General features: G+C 40.6%; 1 protein-coding gene across 1 annotated transcript in view; it reads left to right on the forward strand.

Annotated features, from left to right (window-relative positions):
- The window catches only part of TDO2 (tryptophan 2,3-dioxygenase), a 151,312-nt gene extending 141,918 nt beyond the window's left edge, over positions 1 to 9,394 (forward strand). The window contains exons 11-12 of the mRNA XM_078862861.1: positions 1,464 to 1,554; positions 7,558 to 9,394. Of these exons, the coding sequence (XP_078718987.1) occupies positions 1,464 to 1,554; positions 7,558 to 8,005 (539 nt within the window). The 3' untranslated portion in view covers positions 8,006 to 9,394. The remainder of the gene's footprint in view (positions 1 to 1,463; positions 1,555 to 7,557) is intronic.
- Positions 9,395 to 14,004: the final 4,610 nt, after the last annotated feature.

Below are 14,004 nucleotides of genomic sequence, written 5' to 3' on the forward strand. Positions count from 1 at the left end.
CCACTTTGAAACTGTTGGCCATGAGACTTTTTGCACATGTGGAGAAAACTCGCTCCTCAAACGACATTACAATGATGTCTAAATCTCATTGGCAGAATGAATTTTTTTTAACTTTGATGCTGTGCACAGTGGCTGCTGATGGGCAGCCACGTCTTCTGCAAATTATTCCGAAGTAGAACATTCATATACAATGAATTCATTGTACCCACCATGGGGAGTTTTGTCACTTGAAATGGTTTTATACAATGTTATAGTACTGAGTCGGTGTTTTTTTTCCGTTAAAATATAAAGGTGTGGCAAAATGGTATTTGTTATTCATTCATCTTCCATAATCTAATTGATAGTCATAAAGTGGGTGATGGTAGAGAAACCTTTCCTTGCTCGTGTGGTTTGGCTGGCCTCTAATTTTTTCATTATTTCCCCCCCAATATTCTTCATGAAAAATATGTATACAGTACACGCAATAAGAGGCTAGAGGTCTATAATTTTTCAAGTCAGTTTTATCGCCACTTTTTTCAAATACAAGACTGATTTAGGCATAATTTCGAGATTGAGGTATTTAATTTGTGTAAAGATTTAATAGAGATAACCAATGATTTGTGTCCCATAGCCGGTCCCACTTCTTTCGTGTCCACAATTTTACCACCTGATACGGGAGCATCCCCCCTTTGTTCTTCTGCGAAGGGCATTTGACTCGGCAGACATTTACGTGGTCATCCAAGCTGTCACCAAAAAAAGGCCTAAAGACAAAATATTTATAAATAACAAATAAAACCCCACATCCTTCATGGTCTCACGATGCATCAATCCATCCAGCTTCTGTGCACGAACTGAATTCATTGCTCCATCTGTACAGTTAACATCCTCTCAGGCGTGTTGCTAATCCATTGTTAATCTCAAACACTGGCCATTATCCCTTCTCAGAGTGTGTCCTGCACAAGTCGACTGGCTTTTTGAGCAATCAATATGTCATCTCGAAATTGTGTTTGTTCTCTGATCCATGTGGTTATTCTGTCTCTCAGCGAAAATTCCCAGGATGCTTCTTTCCATGCTTGTCTGCATACTTTTCAGTTTTTGTTTCATTTTCTCTATCAATTTATTACAGACTTTCGCTACAAATATCAGACCTAATACAGTTTTTTGGGTTAGATTGCATAAAAACCTGTATTATGGTCCTCTATCATTTTTATGTATCTGATTCATGTTTCATAACAGGTAGTTGATTGGATTTCAAAGCATACTCTCAGTGTAATTCCGTATTTGAAAAAGTGTATTGCACAGTTAGTTCACATTTTTGGAAAACTTTTCCAATTTGTGCCACTACAAAATGTTCTTTGAATTGGAATTGCCCAGTCAAAAGTTTGTTGCCGGGGAGAAAATGTCACAGGCTGACCTTTGCGATTGTCCTGTTGAACGAATGAAGTGGCTTCAATTGATCCTCGTACGCCTGATATTGGATGCAGATAATCACGTGTGCCTCGTGCAGCGCATGATTGGCAGCAAGGCCGGGACGGGTGGATCGTCGGGCTACCAGTACCTGCGCTCCACCGTCAGGTGAGCTCCATCTCCCTTTCCGTTATCTCCTTTGCCAGTCTAAACTAAAACTATAAACAATTTTTTTTTATTTTACCAGGTAAAGTCCCACTGGGCTATTAGCTCTTTTTAAATCCTTTATATTAAGTTCACTTGCTTGCTTGCTTGCGCGCTTACGACCGTTCAAATCTTTCGGTCGTTTTTTAACCCACTTCCCGTGATCCAATCGAGCTGACATTTTGCACACAGACTCGTTGTGCGGGACAATTTATTTTCGTGAAAATTTTTTTCCAAAATTTTACACTTTTTAGGAAATTTTTTTTATATTTAATTACCAGTTGCTTAATGGTGGCAGGCAATCATCTGACCCATAGGTGGCAGCCATCTCAAGCCAGAGGACGAGAGGACTCTAGCCGCCACGCATATAAAGGATTTATAGTGAAAAACTTTGTTTTTACGGGTTAATTTTTTAAGAAGTGACCTCGCCATCACAAATGATAGCCCAACGAAGTGGCTTATTGCATGGACAATTATAGCAGCCAAATTACTCTAAATGCGTGATGTTGATTCTAAACGTGGAGAGGAAAAATTGGAGGACCCGGAGATAAATCCACGTGACCACGGAAAGAGAGAGTGAACATACAAACTCCAAAAATACAACAGGCGTCAGGGGCGGGATCAAACCCATGACCTCCTGCATACGAGGTGAGGGACTTAATATCTCACCACCGTGGAGCAATGATTGCCATTAATGTTTTAAGTCACATCAACAATGCTTGTCATTGTCGTCGTCGTCATCACACTTTCCAAATGCGGGACATTGCAATGCGCTGGCAGGAAAGTAACGTTAGGTGACATTCAGCAGGGAAAAATAAGCCACATTTTTGCTCTGCTCTGTGGACCCCACTCTTTTCCCCATCACATATGTTGCAAGATATTGTCTTCCCTGCACCGACTGCTTGCTGTAAAAATATATGAAATGCAATTAGTACATTTTTATAGATGGATAATTAGTTGTATTATTGTGACAGAAAATGCATTTTTGCATTTTACCTGTTGGAGTAACTTTATGATTTCAAGTATAAATGAATGTGTACCCCATTGTTTTCTTCAGCGTAATACAGGATTGAATGAAACAGCTATTTAATAATTATTTAACATACAAGGAGCAAAATGGGACCTTTTGGCTAAGAGCAAAGTATGAAATAAAATAAGAAAAGGTTTTACCCTTTCTGGCAATAAAACAGGTGTTAAGATATTCAAACACCAAATAGAAGCCTTTTGCAAGGAATCAAGTCTGCATTAACCACACACGCTTGTGGAGAATATGCTAACAAACATGCTCTGATAATTATATATGATTGGCCTTGTCTCACCAGTGTCAGACCAGAGAACGACGAAAGGCGAACAGTACAAAGACAATGCATTATCAGAACCTGTATAGCTCGAGGTGAGCAGCTCCAAAATGGGACCTTTTTGCCAGTATCAAAGTATGAAAAAATAAGAATAGGTTTTGCCTTTTCTGACAATAAAACCGTTGCAAAAGGTTTTTATTTGGTGTTTCAACATGTTAACACCCATTTTATTGTCATAAAGGGTAAAACCTATTCTTATTTTTCCATACAAGGAGCAGTTGACACACTGCCCCTTACTAGCACACTGATGGCCATGAAGAGGCTGGGGCTGCCTAAACCGATTTGAAGTAAAAATGTATTAATATAGCTGATGATTTATATATGATGAACATTATTTACAGGACATGAATGAGTGCCACTTAGTATTGAGTAGGAAAACTAAACTAAACTATTTTTATTTTACCAGGTAAGACCCACTGAGCAATATAGCTCGTTTTCGGAAGCGACCTGGCCACAACTGTTAGCTCAACGAAGTGGCTTATCACGTGTAAATTTATAGCAGCCAGATACTCTAAACCAGGGGTCCTCAAACTTTTTAAACAGGGGGCCAGTTCACTGTCCCTCAGACCGTTGGAGGGCCGGACTATAGTAAAAAAAGAACTATGAACAAATTCCTATGTACACTGCATATATCTTATTTTGAAGTGAAGAAACAAAACGGGAACAAATACAATATTTAAAATGAAGAACAAGTAAAGTTAAATCAACAAACTTGCCAGTATTTCAATGGGAACTATGGGCCTGCTTTTGGCTAATGAGATGGTCAATGTCCGGTTTCATATTTGTCACTGCTAGTCGTAACAAGTGATGCAAGTGTGCATCCGTTAGTCTAGATCTGGTTGGAGATTTCAAATGTTTCATTCTGGAAAAAGTCTGTTCACAGACATAAGTGCTGCCAAAGATGGTTGCCATTTTGAGTGCATGGTTCCTGAGATGAGGATATGTCTCAGAGGGGAGAGATGCATAGAAATTATGAAGGCTGCTTGACTTGAATGCGTCTTTCAGAGAGTCACAATTCTGCAGTTCAGCCAGTTCCATTTGGTAAATTGTATCCACATTTTCAATGTCAATAGAAAATGGGTTACGGAAAAGCTGTATGTCCTGTTCATGGAGATGAAGCTCTTTAAATCTAAATTGGAACTCCTTTTGCAATTTTTCCAGTAAATCCACACATGTTTTGTTTGGGAATTGCAACCAATGGTTTTTCCGCTAACAGATTTTGAGTTGTGGGGAGATGGCAGAAGTTTTCCTCCTTAACTTGTTTGATGAGGAGGCCTAATTTTACTTCAAATGCTTTGACATGTGATTGCATATCACAGAGGAGCTTCCCCTTTCCTTGAAGTTGCACATTGAAACTGTTGAGTAGCTCTGTTACATCTGTCAGAAAGGCAAGGTGCCATTTCTATTCTGCATCATTGAGCTCTGGTACTTCTTTGTTTTTTGAAAGCAGAAAAGCTGTAATCTGTGGAAGTAAGTCATAGAAACGTTTCAAAACTCTCCCTCGACTCAGCCAACGGACTTCTGTGTGGTACAGAACATCTTCATAGTCAACACTTAGTTCAGACAGAAATTCCTGAAATTGTCTGTGGTTTAGTGCATGAGCTCTAATGAAGTTAACACAAGATACCACAATTTTCATAACAGAGTTCCACTTCAGTGATTTACTACACAGCGCTTGTTGGTGGATGAGGCAGTGTATGGCTATTGGATGAGAATGGTTATGTTTGTCCATCTCTTGGTTAATGCGAGCAATTACTCCTTTCTTAGACCCCACCATGCTAGGAGCACCATCAGTTGTCACACTGGCTAGTTTAGCCCAATTCAGCTCCAAACCATTCACAGTTTGGCAAACCTTTTCATAGATATCCTCTCCTGTAGTTGTTCCTTTGATGCTTTGCAGTGCAGCAAGCTATTCTGTGACTTCGAAATAGTCATTCATCCCACGAATAAAAATTAGAAGTTGTGCAGAATCACGAACATCATTGCTTTCGTCGAGTGCCAAGGAAAAATAGGAAAGTTTTTTTTTTGTGGAGTTTTGCAAATGCTGATGCAAATTGTCTCCCATTTCTTCAATCCTCCGTGTAATTGTAGGTCCTGAAAGACTCACTGTACTAAATAAATCGGCCTTCTCTGGACACATCTCTTTGGCAACAGAAAGAAGGCATTCTTTAACAAATTCTCCCTCCACGAATGGTCTGCCAGTGCACGCTATTAGCTTGGTAACTTGAAAACTTGTTCGCAGTGATGAAATATTTAGCTGCTTCTGCTTCACAAAAGTATTTTGCTGAGTTGTTAATGTATTTTTCAGTTTTAATATTTTATCTTTTCTCACTTCTCCGACCTAACAATCATATTTATCTTTATGTTGAGTTTCATAGTGTCGACGAAAATTGTATTATTTGAACACAGACACTATATTCTGGCATATCAGACACACAGCTCTTTCCTTGTACTGCATGACAAATTAATCATAAGTCCACTGTTCTTTGAATATCCTACACTCCGAGTCAATGTTTCTCTTTCTTGACATCAGTTTCCTAGGGAGTCAAAATTTATATTAGTAAAATACCAATATATATATACAGCGCTACAAAAACAATATACCAGCAATAACTTTGCCCACACAGAGACATACAGACTGCACTGCCCATCAATGCAGTCTGATTGGGGGAACTCCGCTTTTACCCCAGGCTCACACTGGTGCGGGTGCCATTAAAAAGTTAATTACACCTGCAGTTTTGTTCACAAATCGCAGTACATCCCCAGCACACAGGAATATCACTGGGAGTGGAGCCGAGGGGCAAGTGAGGGAGCTGAGGGAGGGAGAGCCAGTCAAGCGCAGCCAGGGGAGGGCTGGCAGCCTTAGGCCTGGGGGGCAAGTCCAGTCAATTGGCCCATTGAACCATTCACCAGCGCAGCCCAATGAGTGCCCACCGCCGCAGCTCAATCAGTGCCCACCGCCACAGCTCAATCAGTGCTCACCAGCGCAGCCCAATTAGTGCTCACCAGCGCAGCCCAATTAGTGCTCACAAGCGCAGCCCAATTAGTGACCATGGGCCGGATAAATGTCCTCGGCGGGCCGCATGGGCCCCGCGGGCCGTAGTTTGAGGACCTCTGCTCTAAACGCATGCTGATTCTAAATGTGGAGGAAAAAACCGGAGGACCCAGACAAAAATCCATGCGTCCACATGGGGAGAACATGAAAACTCCAAATATACAGGCAATAGGATCGGGATCAAACCCATGACCTCCAGTATACCAGGCGAGGTAGACAACGTCTTGCCAGACACAGACAGACCGATCACGGACGTATTTCTCAGTTCGCCAAAGTCTATAAAAACTGCCGTTTTTGTCATGAAGTTCAGCACGGTACCAGTAGCAGATCTCGGTACAAATCATTTGACACATTGATGCAACTGCCACGACGGGAGATCACACCTTTGGGTTGCAAGTCAAGTGTGCTAATCAAAGAGATATGTTTCTAAACTCAAAACTAAAGAAGAATGCAGACTTATTTTGTACGTTTTCTTTACTCTCACTCTCTGAGTTTTTAGCGGGTAGAGAGTGTTGGCGAGGTGTCGTTGACATCTTGCCACAATGGCGAGATAACTACCTTGCCCGATATACACCTGTATATTTGGAGTATGAATGTTTTCCCCGTGGTCTCCTGGATTTTTTAACGGGTCCTCTCGTTTTTCCCTCCACATTTCGAATCAACATCACGCATTTAGAGTATTTGGCTGATGTAAATTTCCATGCGATAAGCCACTTTGTTGAGCTATAATTTGTGATGGCCAGGTCGCTTCTGAAAAAAATAACCATACAGCTCAGTGGCCTTACCTGGTTTCAGTTTTCAGTTTCAAATATTATTAGGTATAACCCTGTGAGCCATGCGGCTCTTGACTCGGGTGCAACCGCAACAAACAAACACATAAACAAGAAACATCTTAAAGTGACTACACGCAACAGAAAAATCCAGGAAAAAACAGCAAAAGTCTTCCAGAAAAAACACCGTATTTCAACGCTGTGTGCAAAAATCCCAGTAGGATGCAAGTCAAACAATAACAACCATAAGACAATTTAGATTAAAGTTATCAGGCTAACTCTGTACTACAACGAACAAACATGGCTTAACCAAAACCTTTCAAAATCACGAAAATAACGCTATAAAAACAATGTAACAGTGATCATAGGAACTGTGATTCAAATTTAACAATAAACGATATTCTTAAAATGTACGGCCAAACTTTGCAGCCATAGCTGGCTGCATGAGTCACTCCATAACAACAGGAGTATCAGTAGCAGTATCAACATTTTTCAATACACCTTTAAAGATCAGCACACTATAATCAAAACTCAAGATCATACTGGAATGATACATTTGATTTCAGGCCATTCTGAATAGCAGTGGCAGCTAGGGGTGTAATACTCCTCTAGAGCAGTTTTGAGTGAAGATCTGACAGGTAGTGATCCAAGTTTCAGTTTATTGGCGATAGTATTCCAGACCCTGGGGGCATCAAAAATAAAGTCGAAAGAAATTAGAACTTTGTCCATGATGACTACGTCGTTGACCTGCTTGATCCTTCACCCATGTCCCACATTACCCCAGTGACCGCTACAAGGTGTTTGTGGACCTCTTCAACTTGGCCACGTTCCTGGTCCCACGGAGCTGGATCCCGCGCCTAACTCCCACGCTGCACCGATCGCTTGCCAAGGCGTCATGCTGCGACAGCTCCTACAGCAGCGGTGGTGATGACGAGAGCGACGCCGGATCAGAGGCCGGGTGCAGTGGCCGCTGCGGGCAGGACCACTGTGTCTGTTGCTTCGACAACGCCGCCGCCGCCGGCCATGGTGGAACGAGCTCGCCGAGCAACACGGCCGACCAGGCCCGCGAAGGCTTCGCGCCGACGACTTGCAACGGGAGATTTCCCACCACCGCCATGGCCATGGCCACCGCCGGGCACGGCCCCAGGAGCACCGCGCCCCCTGCCGCCACTGTGCTAGCGCGAGAGGCACCGGTCGCTCAGAATCTCAACAAGTTTCTCGTGTTGGAGTAGTAGGTCTGTTCAGGTTGCTTCATTGTATGAAATAGTACCTGCACTCTCGTGCCACAATCTGGCGAACAGGCTTGCTTTATTGTAAGTGCAAATTTGCTTACAAATCTATGCAAACGTTTAGGTTAGAAACGAAACATTATGCTAAGACAAAAAATATATCAAATAGTTTTTATGATTTAACATGAAGTAGGCTACACACTGCATAGGAAGAACCTCAATACCTCTATATTACTGGTCACTGAGTCCTGTAGGTGGCTCAGAGGGATGCGATTCTGTCAGGACACTGAGAAAACTCTTCAAAAAGTAGGGATTTTAATCTTTACAGTACTCGTGATTAGACTGGGGTCTCAAACTGATGATCTCATCGCAGTCACTGATGATTAAATGTGATTAACCGCGATAATTTGGCATATTTCGTACCCTCTGAGGGTTAAAGAATCAAGTTTGGTTGCCATTAACCAAACACTTTGCAGGGCATTTGAAATGAGGCATTACCTCGTGTGGGTATGAGGCCATTTAAAAGGCTTATATAATGTAATCCACAATATTACCTTGCTGGGTCATGTTCTATCATTCGACCACATGCTAATTGCTGTGAGACATCAACAATTAAATGTATAAAGCTCACGACAAGACACCAATAGCACAGTTATTTTTAAACGATCATATTGTCATGATAATAAGACACTCTGGAGGTAAAATACACCACAAACTTTGGGATTATTTTAAAAATGACATCCCAGGAAAGCAGGGTACAAAGGTATGAAATGTAAGTTTGCAAAATATAGAGTGGCCGCTTGGGACAAAGAATGTGTCATGTAATTCAGAGAATATGGTACGGTGGATAATTGTCTCTCAGAATATAATTACGAACGTGTTCCTTTTAAAATGGAGAGAGATGTCTGCTGCACAAAGATGATGCTGGATGGTTGGTGATGTCCTCTGGCCTCTGGGTGGTCAAGTACTGCTATGAAGAACTGTGTTCCACAAGTTTAACATTTAGGCTTCCTCGACCAATATCCATAATAAAGGTGATTTGGGTTACTTTTTGGTGCTTTTGGTAAAGTCATATGGAAATAAATTAAATTAAATAATAATAGAATACGACGTTTCGATTGAAACACAAGCAACCGTCATCAGGTACAAATAAAGGAGAAAACAAACATAATAAACTTGGAAATATAATGCAATACAAGACAGAGAGTCGGCCAACACAACAGTCAACACCCCACCTGGTTGATTACATTCTTCCAAAAATTGCTAAATTTGAGAGAGAGACAAAGCATAGATACGGAGACACACGGACAGACACGCAAGCAGAGAGAGACTCACACAGAGACAAACAGAGAAAGACACACACAAAGACACACATAAAGACTACGCTTCTGTGTCGAGGCTTTAAATAGAGAGAGAGGGGGGGCAGAGGGGGGGGGGTTATTTGGGTTAGTGTGATCAGGCTCGTTGTAATTCGCGGCGAAACCTTGTACTCGATTGTCAATGTTGAGGGTTTACTCTCCAACACACCGGTGTGCTGAACTAGTAACTAATTGGCATGTTTTGTTTACGTGACAAACCCTACTGATTGGCTGTCGGGTGGGGGCAGTTTTAACGACACATTTAAATCTACGTGACCTAACCCAAAATACCTCTATTATGTGTTCTCGAAGATCATTCTAATTAACTAGATTCAAACACACCTTCCCAACGTCCAAATTATCCTCCATATTATAAGGCCTTAAATTACAGGAGAACAAAGTGTGTTAATGTGGCGGGCACAGTACTGTAAATGATACAGAGGCTACTTGTGGATTCCATTTACTTTTACATTCATATTATGTGTAATGTGAACATAAACTTCAAGAAATGGACATGGTGTTTTTGAAGAGCAATGGTTTCTGTTGTGTCATCTTAAATTTTTAGCATAAGACCACAAGCATAATCATGTGTGTCAATGTAAGGGAAGTTATTCGTGTTTGTGGAATATTGTAAACATAACTACTTGAGCGGTTTAAACATTCCCAACTGTATTATGCGCTTGAGAGATGGGAAAAATTAATTTACATTTCTGGAGGAAATGTAAATTGGATAATTTATGACCAATTATTTTTAGGTGTATAATTTAGATAAAATTACAAATGTAATGAAATGACTTTTTTAAATGACATGTGCGTTAGATAATGCCGATGACAGGCAGTGTGTATCCCCAAAACTTTGACTAACTGTTTTTCTGGCTTACCACCTAAACTCAGGATGTGATCTAATACGACAACATTACCACACGTGAAGAAAAATCCTTATATGGTTCTGCAGATATATGAAACCTATTTTAATATTCTAAGTACAATGTGATTTCTGATTAGGTAATGCCACAATTATGAGTAGGGCTTGACATGTGCTGCACGTTGTGTTATGAATGTGAACATTCCACAACAGCTTATGCCACTATAATGTTAAGTGTGTCTGTATTTGAAGTAAAAATGTAGTTGTGTATGCATCTGATAGACTGCGAAGGACTGGCAAACGTGGAGCATTTGATTGCCAAGGCATCAAGGGGTGCCCCCATGACCATTGTGGTCAAGGGACAGATGATGATGATGCTGATGAAGGGCAGCCAACCCCTTTGTCAATACGCTGCTGGATGAGGACCTCCAACCCGCACTGTGTGGAAGACGAATACTCAAATGTCATTGATCCATCCAGTAAAGCAGACCTGATTCTCGATGCCCTTTTTCAGGATGGATGTTTGGACAATTCCATTCGTGTTTAAAATTTTGAAGCAATTGAAATAACTGGGTAATTCCCGTGAAAATGAGTGGATAACGCTCAGAACGCCATGCTAAATATTTAAAAATATATTTGGTATAATGGCAACTCCCGGCTTCTTTTAATAATTCAGCAGCTTTGGGAGTTTAACAATCTGCTTGATCCACCAACCCATTCCTCCAAACATCTGGATTACACCTGATTATTAAACGATGTAAATGGTTCAGCCATTTATCACTCACCATCCCCTTCTAACAGTAATCAATATCACAGTAATCACCGTGCTCGAATTAAACCTTTGTCGTACAAAATAAGTATTGCCTTACTTGGAGTGTTGCACGTAGCATTCCCTATGTCTCCATTTTTGTCTCAAGCATCCAAAACACAAATCAGCCACTCGAGTAAAGTGACTAATGAGTGTCATAAATTTCGATTTAAAGCTTTCGTGACTGCAGGGATTCATCTTCTTGGTTCTTTCGGTAAAGTCACGTAGAAGGGAAGTAATAAAATAATAAAAATAAAACATAATAAAACAATTCTCACGACGTTTCGGCCACAACGCAAGCAGCCGTCCTCAGGCGAAGAATGAAACACCACCAAGCTTGGAGCGTATATTTAAGCTGGGCTAGAGGGGGTTGCTAGTTGGCATCTTAGCGTTTTTGATACAACTCAGTGGGCTCACATGACATTGACTTCTCCAAGACAGAGGTTCTCTGCAAGCTATCTGGCTATCATGAGAGATTCGTTCATGAGGCGATCCACATATACAAACACAGAGACAATTTTAACCGAGAAGATGGATTCTGGCTTAGCAATCACTGGAAGGACGTAATAAACCATTTTGATACACATTAGGGTGGGTAGAATAATACATAGTGTTATATTAAAATGTATAAGGTATAGGGTGGTTTATAGCAATACAGTATGTAATTTAATGTTGGGTTTGTCTATGGAAGTATATAGTACGGTATAGACGCGTGTGATGTAAGAGAATAAAGTTTAGATGGAAGCATATTATATCATTTTTTACAACGTAGAATTTTTATGTATTACTTACTGTTAGTAACTCAGATTATTGTAGAGTATAGTAAGTATACTGATGATGCTATGTAGTTTATACTTTAGTTTGTTATGCAGTTTATACTTTAGTTTTTTACGTGGTTGTTTAGTAACTGCAGCTACATACTATTAACATTCCTTTCCTTTGTTAATGCTACCCCCCCTCCCCCCCTTTGATGCTGCTAATCCTGCATTATGCACGGGCATAGTATTGATTTGGAACCCCCCCCCGCCCACCTCCTACGCATTTTCCATATGCTGAATTCCTCTTGATATGCAAATTATTTTGTTTAGGCGCTCTTCTTCCCACCTCCCCCCCTCTAACCCAGCTTAAATATACGCTCCAAGCTTGGTGGTGTTTCATTCTTCGCCTGAGGACGGCTGCTTGCGTTGTGGCCGAAACGTCGTGAGAATTGTTTTATTATGTTTTATTTTTATTATTTTATTACTTCCCTTCTACGTGACTTTACCGAAAGAACCAAGAAGATGAGTGTCATAAAGTAACGATGACAACTGGAATGAAGAGAATACAGAGGAGGAACACATTAGTGGCACATACTGTCTGTTGTGTTTGCAGAAAAACATCCTTTTTGCAAATAATATGATCTTGTCAATGATGAAAAACAAAAATTTACACGCGAGCGTGTCTGTCAGCAATCATCTGTTTCCAGCTTTCTGATTGGTTGGAGACCACATGCCACCCACCTTGCTTTATGATTTGAAAATGACTGCATATTAAACTGCTGATAGTGAAAAAAAAAACATCACGAAACTAACTCAGCATTGTTGTCTATGACACATAAAAAAAATAGAAAATTTTGAAATAAAATTTAATTCATTTAGATATTAATTATGAATCTTGGTATTTAATTGTTTTGTATTACATTTTTATGAAAAGCATTGATTTGATGAATTTGGCTTCTAAGATTAAAATACTGTATTACAATATCCCATGGGTGTTTATTGTATACATTATTTGTTGTACTGTAAGAAGACATTACATGTAAACAAAATGGTGTTATTTTTATTTTGGCATCTGCTGTTAAAAACACGACACATAATCTTTGATATGTGTGATGCAATTCCATAGACTATGTTAGCCTAACATCATCCGGAGCACTAGCCGTCACTGAATCCGTTGGTAAGTCCGTGGAATGAACTTGTACCTTGTGGAGCCATACTGTCTCTCTCCCACTGTGTTCATAACAAGAGAACAGGTGGGCAAAAAAGCATTCGGGGACGAAATATGTCTTTTTTGTCGTTGAGATGACTGGACAGCTTCATGAAGAGGGAACAAGAGTGGGTGGTTTTGTATGTATGTCGAACATTTTTCACACCGTACATAGCCCACTGCTCTAACCGGAGCTGTGGGGGAAGGACAACAAACACAACACAAAAAGCAGTTCTCAAGAAATTAGGTATCATTATAGATACTTTAAAAGTGCATAGCTGCAGTGGCTTCCTAATATCGGATGAAAGCGAGTTCCAGATGACCGCAGAAGCGCATCTGAAAGCGTGTGAAGCAGTGACCGTCTTGATGATTATCCAAAAGCCGCTGATATGAGGATGACCGGAGTTTGTGTGATGGTTTATGCTCCTTGACGAGATCAGCAAGGTATTGTGGTTCATTTATGGTAATAACTTTTTGTGTAAAGAGTCTTGTGATGGAAAAGCATTAAAATTGCTCTTTTGGGGTAGCTTTGAAATATCTGGGTAACGTTCGTATCTCAGGGGAGCGTTCCTATCTTGGGGTAGTATTTCTATCTTGGGGTAGTGATCATATCTCTGCGTAGTGATCGTATCTCTGGGTAGCGTTCGTATATCTGGGTAGTGATCATATATCTGGGAAACGTTCGTATGTCTGGGTAGTGATTGTATCTCTGGGTAACGTTCATATCTCTGGGTAGCGTTCGTATATCTGGGTAGTGATCATATATCTGGGAAACGTTCGTATGTCTGGGTAGTTATTGTATCTATAGGTAGTGTTTGTATCTCTGGGTAGTGATTGTATTTCTGGGTAACGTTCATATCTCTGGGTAGTGATCGTATCTCTAGGTAGTGTTTGTATCTCCAGGTAGCATTCTTATCTCCGGGTAATTTTCATATATCTGGAAAACGTTCGTATGTCTGGGTAGTGTTCGTATCGCTGGGTTGCGTTTGTATCTCTGGGTAGCGGT

Source organism: Lampetra fluviatilis, chromosome 15, assembly GCF_964198595.1.
Source record: "Lampetra fluviatilis chromosome 15, kcLamFluv1.1, whole genome shotgun sequence".
Lineage (NCBI taxonomy): Eukaryota > Metazoa > Chordata > Hyperoartia > Petromyzontiformes > Petromyzontidae > Lampetra > Lampetra fluviatilis.